At 39.6% G+C, this 5,936-nt stretch overlaps 1 protein-coding gene across 1 annotated transcript; it reads right to left on the bottom strand.

Annotated features, from left to right (window-relative positions):
- Positions 1-303: 303 nt before the first annotated feature.
- LOC132888395 (extracellular calcium-sensing receptor-like) lies at positions 304-3,558 on the bottom strand. Its single transcript, XM_060924448.1, has 7 exons — positions 3,537-3,558; positions 3,090-3,240; positions 2,715-2,997; positions 1,808-2,623; positions 1,506-1,727; positions 1,306-1,429; positions 304-1,220 (listed from the first exon to the last, which is right to left on the bottom strand). The coding sequence occupies exons 1-7, from the start codon at positions 3,556-3,558 to the stop codon at positions 304-306; spliced, it is 2,535 nt and encodes an 844-aa protein (XP_060780431.1).
- Between the last annotated feature and the right edge of the window lie 2,378 nt (positions 3,559-5,936).

Raw genomic sequence — 5,936 nt, 5'->3', positions numbered from 1 at the left:
ACCTACAGTTAAAAACATTTTATTTTATCGCATTTATTTAATTCCTGGGCTCCCATCTGTAATGGGGAGTGATGTTACGTCCCATTAATACACTTTACAATAGATTATTAGATTCTAATAGAATAGATGAGCCAAAAATAACTGGGGATCTTTTTTTTAATGAACCGCAACTCGTTACAAGTATGAATAGGTGGGCCTTAAAGTAGAAAAGGTTGAGAACCCCTTCTGTACACCATAGTTTCAAGTAAATACAGTATAATATTTTTACATTTTAGAACAGCACAATTCATTGTAAGTGCAAACTTACAATGAATTAGCCTTTGGATTTTTTCCCATTACATGCTTTCTTGTATTTCTCTCTGGTTTGATTAAAATTATATAACATTTTGGAACAAAAATGCATACGAGCAGGCCAAAAGCTGAAGACAAAATTGCAAATATTTCTACAGCTACTGTATACTTTCCAGGAGAGCTGACATAAGCTGGGATAAAGGCAATCCAAACTGCACAGAATATAAGCAAACTAAATGTGATGAATTTGGCTTCATTAAAATTATCAGGTAGCTTTCTGGCTAAAAAGGCAAGGACCAAACAAACTATGGCAAGAAGGAAAATGTATCCTAAAACAGCATAAAATGCAGCATCTGAACCTGTGTTACATTCTAAAATTATTTTTTTACTGCGTTGCTCAAAGACCTTATCTGGGAATGGTGGTGCAACATTTAGCCAAAGAATACAAATAACTATTTGAACTGCAGTGCATGAACACACAATGGCCCTTTGCTGAGGTGGTCCAAATTTTCCTGCCACATTGTTCCCAGGTAGTGTTGCTCTGAAGGCAGTTACCACAACTATAGTTTTCCCCAGCATACAAGAGATGCAGAGGGCAAAGGCAATACCAAATGCTGTGTGACGCAGCATGCAGGACCAGACTGTGAGCTCACCAATGAATGTGAGAGGACAGAGGAAGCAAAATATAAGAGAAAGAAGTAAAAGTAAGCTCAGCTCTGAATTATTTGCTTTTACTACTGGCGTGTCTCTAAAATGTATGAACACCACCATAGTAGAAAATGTTAAAAAGGCACCCAATATTGACAAGACCATAAGAATAATTCCCATTGTTTCAGTGTATGACAGAAACTCTGTTATTTTCATGATGCAGCTGTCTTTTCTTTCATTTGACCAGTACTCTTCAGGACAGTTGATACAATCTGTTGCTCCTAAAGTAGAAAAACAGTGTGGTGAGAGATGATGAATTAGTTAAATCTAATTATTTTGGCAATATTAGTCAGCTGATCCCTTCACCTGATGTGTTTGCTATAGAGCCATCAGCACATGGAATACAGTCAAAGCAGCACAGAGGTAAACCTTTAATTTGTGCTTTCCTTGTGCCTTGTGGACAGATTTCTGAACAAACAGCTTTTGGGGTCTGGGACAGCAGAGCATATAGTATATGATTGATGGAATAAAAGAAAAATCTATTTTTAAATATATGTTTGTAATACCAAATTCCCTGTGCTCCAGATAATCTTCTCTTCATTTATCACAAGTTCATATTTCCCATTTGCAGAGGTGCTGAAATGGCCAATCACAATATGCTGCACTTGACCTTCTCTCATCTGCCAGTTTATGATTTCATATGAAGCAGGGGGATCTCCATTCTTGTCAAAGAACACTACTTCTCCAAATGCATCCACAAAATGGACATTTTTCAACTGCTCACTAACCTTTTGAAAAAGAAAAAAAATACTCAATGAAAAGGTTTCCATCATGAAACAATTAATGCTTCAGTGCAGATAAAACTCACTATTTTAGGGGTTATCTGTGAAGCATTAAGACATTGTCTGGCGACATTGCTTTCAGGCTTTTCACAAAACATCCCTTGGTGTAGTGCATGTGCAATTGCATACACTCCTTGATAGACATTATATGAGACTCTAAGTTGGGTGACATCAAAAAATTTGTTTGTGTAATCAACCTTTTCTTTTCCTGAGCATAATTTTGTGTGATTACTTGAATAATTTATTGATGATGGAGGGCTACAGCCCACCAATGTTTCCCAGAAATCACTGACAAAACCAGACTCTGAATCATTATATGGGCTGATATCTTTTAGAACCGGTGCTAGTTTGGGCATGGCCATCTTTCGGACCACAAATCCTATTGTTCCTCGAAAATATTTGAACATTTCTGGCGTTGAAAGACTGTCTGCAGTTACCCAGGCTTCACTTCCAATCCATTGTATCCCTGTTATATTTTGTTTTACCACTTCTTTCATTAAAGAATAGATATCTCTCTCTGGCACAAATGCAAGAATCACTTTGACAGTTGATTGCTTTATTAGTTTAACAAGTTCAAGGATTTTACTTTGGGGATATGTACGCAAAACTGTGCCAACAAATGCAATACAAACCCCATGAGCCTCCACTTCCTTTGTGAATGCTAATATTCCATTTCGCCCATAATCATTATCAGACTGTATAACTCCAATCCATGTCCATCCATATTGTTTAACAAAGAAAGCCAAAGCCTTTGCTTGGTAGTAGTCACTTGGTATTGTTCGGAAAAATGTAGGATATTTTGCTTTGTCACTCAAACATGCACATGTTGAAAAGTAACTCACCTATTCAGTGACAAAGAAGTTACATTTCTCAACACGTTGTATCATGCATTTTCACATTAAAGGGTTTTGCAGAAGTATTGTTTTGTATTACCAGTGGTATTTTGAATGGTCCAACTGTCCCAGCCACAACTAAAGACTGGGTCGATCCTGCTTCAGCTATAAGACCTAAGATGGGAGGTGGATGACATTGAGAGAACTTTTCCTCTGATGTGCTCATCAAAGTGAGGGTGGCTCTCAAAACATTAGTAGGAGACCAACAAGAGTTCACAATTTTATATCCCAGAGAAATGTTTGGAAGCAAATGATCATCTTGATTTATTTCATCTATTGCGAACATCATGGACCTCATCCAGCGAAAAGCTCGTAAGTCAAATCTGTGGAAAACATTAGGTCACTGAACAAAAGTAAAGAAGGTTTATAAATTAATCTTTAGTTTTATTACAGCTTATTTTTATTTCAAACTTACCCTTTACATTCTGTTGTTTGTGGTTTATTATCAAATGAGAAAAGTATATTCTCCTGTTTTGACAAAACTGGGAAAATGCCACCTATCATAACATCTCCTTCCTTCAACAAGCTTTGCACTTCAAATTTTGCCAGCAGCTTACATGCAAAGCCTGTTTGTGTATAGAGCAGAAAACACAGATGAAATATATTAGGTATACGCATGTTTGGTCAGCAAATTGAAGAGGAGAAGAATTAGCTCTCATTATTTTATAGAACGTGTCCCTGCTTACTATGCATGACATGGGTTGGTTCTAAGAGGTGTGGCAACTTTTCCTGGTATTGGCTTTTCCTTAGAAGCAAGAGAGTTTCCATATACCTCATATTTCACATTTGAAAGTTTGAATATTGTCTTGTGCACTGCAGTCTATCCATGATATGTAAAGTGATTTTGAATTACAATTCTCACTGCTATTATACACTGTAGTCATCTTATTAAAGTAATTTTTTTAATGTATTTAATTTTTAACAATATTTCATGCCACACACACAGTGTTCCCAGGATAGGTTCAAGAGCCCCCACAACCACAACCATGACCAGATTAAAGCACTTACTGACAATGAATTAACTCCATTATAAATGAAAAAAATTACTATTTCAAAAATACATGATTGCATTCATATATGCACAGATACATTGCTAAGTAGTAAACAAGAATATATGCTTCACTCACAAAATCATGTGTCATGAGCCTACCCTTGCTCTGGGGGCTGAGCGCTGTGAGGCCACCTTTGGCATCACTGATGTCATGCTGCTGCCAGAGGCCAATGCGATGACCTCCGAGGCCACACATTCCAAGCTGCCACTGGAGCTCTGCTTAGAGGTCATTGAAGCAGTCTCTGACATTATGCTCCCACCAGAGCTCAAAGAGGTGATCTCCAGCATCACTGGTCATGCCCATGCTGGAGCTCTACTCTTGAGGTTAATGAGGCAATCTCTGATGCCATGCTTCAGCTGGAGCTCAAAGAAGTGACCTCTCATGTCTCCAATGTCATGCTCCTGCCGCAGGTCAATGAGATGACCTCCAATGCCACACATGCCAAGCTCTCACTGGAGCTCTACTTGGAGTTCAACAAGCTGACCTCTGATTCCATTCCTGCTGGACATTACTGAGGTGACTGCTGATATCACTGATGTCATCCCCATGCTGGAGCTCCACTTGGAGGTCAACAAGGCAACTTCTGATACCAGGTTCCTACCAGAGGTCATCATAGTGACCTCTCGCATCACCCATGCTATGCCCATGTCAGAACCCCTGCCAGCAGTCACTGAGCTGACCTTTCATGACTCACTGCTGCTGGAGGTCATTGAGGCAACCTCTGGCATCACTGATGCCATGCCCCATGAGGTCAATAAGGTGACCTCATTCATGTCTGAAGTCCAGGAGATGGCCTACTCAGCCCAGCTCCAGTCTCAGTCAGAGGGCGAAAAGGCAACCTCTCAAATCCCATGCCTGCCGGAGGGCTTGGAGAGGCCTATGCAGTCTGCTTCCAGTGAGAGGTCAACAAGGCAACCTCTCATGTCCTGTCTCTGTCCAAGGCCCAAAAGGAGGCCTACCTATTCCAGTTCTAGTCAGAGGTCAATGAGCTGATCTCCAACACCATGCCCAAGTCCAAGCCCCTGCCTGAGCCCTTGTCCAGGTCTGAGCCTATGTCCATACCCTATCCCTTGCCTGATTTGGTGCCCACACCCATGCCTGAGTCCAATCTCATGTCATCATCATCATCATTCCCCTTCCACTCCAACAGCAGGTTGGGTGCCTCGGAGCATGTTCAGTAGTGGCAGGAACCTTTCCTTATGCTGCATCTCGCACTGCAGCTGCATTTTTGATAGTCCTTTGAGTTTTTCATAGTTTTTCCAGATGTCACGGTCATACAGCTTCTTGTTAGATTGAAAAAATAAAAGGATCTGCCTTTGCAAGGCAGAGTTTGATAGTCTCATTATATGGGCAACATATTTAAGGTGTTGAGGCAAGCTGAACTTATGAACTGTCAAGGGATCGTTGAGTTGAAGTATGCATTTGGTAGTGGATTTAAAGCACCAGTCCACATCGTCATATTCAATCAGGGTTCTTCCAGCTATGTTTGCCTTGTTGTTTTGGCAATGGGGCATTTACTCATTCAAATCCATTTCCGACAAGTTTTCTAAGAAAATTGATTCAATTTGACTCCAATTTAGATAGATGGGAAGCAGTGAGATTACAAACTTGGATACTGTAGGTAAGATGACTGTGGACAAAGGCAGTTTTAAAATTTTAGCTGTGTAGACATCTTTACTTGACAGTCATTGAGTAGCCTACTGTTTATAGTTTGTTCCACTTCTTATGAGCTGAGGAAATGTGCTATATGGTGAAAGCTGAATGGCCCTCCTCTTTGGAAACTGTATGACTGAGGTAAATGCAACATGTCAGGTTCTTAATCAGCATGTCCTTCATTTTAATCAGTAATTTCCTTGCTTTTGTTTCAGGGGAGATGTTGAAACACATTGTTTTCATTTCTTGCTGCTGAGATTGTTAAACCAAACCTGGTGAATTCATCAAATAATTTCAACATGTTTTCCAATTCAGATATACTTTTACAGAATAGCACATCATCCACATAGCTGGCTTTAGTAATGCACATCTCTCCACTGCAGGGATGTTCTCTTCACTGATTTTGATTTGTGCAAGGGAAAGGAATCTCATATTAGAGTCAGGAATTTCATGATTGATCCAGTGAAGGATACATCTTATAACAAATGTGAGAAAAATGTTGAATATTGTTAGCCTAATAGCATAATTGCCTAAGTCATATTTGAATGTTTTCAGAA

The sequence above is a fragment of the Neoarius graeffei genome, chromosome 6 (assembly GCF_027579695.1).
Source record: "Neoarius graeffei isolate fNeoGra1 chromosome 6, fNeoGra1.pri, whole genome shotgun sequence".
NCBI lineage: Eukaryota > Metazoa > Chordata > Actinopteri > Siluriformes > Ariidae > Neoarius > Neoarius graeffei.
This window is presented reverse-complemented; position numbering and strand designations above follow the sequence as displayed.

Excerpts from the sequence above, each read along its gene's own strand:
- LOC132888395 (XM_060924448.1), bottom strand. The coding sequence starts at position 3,558 with ATGACTACAGTGTATAATAGCA. Across the intron at positions 3,241-3,536 it reads GACTACAGTGTATAATAGCA|GCTTTGCATGTAAGCTGCTG; the intron begins GTGAGAATTGTA and ends ATACACAAACAG. Across the intron at positions 1,221-1,305 it reads CTCTATAGCAAACACATCAG|GAGCAACAGATTGTATCAAC; the intron begins GTGAAGGGATCA and ends TTTCTACTTTAG.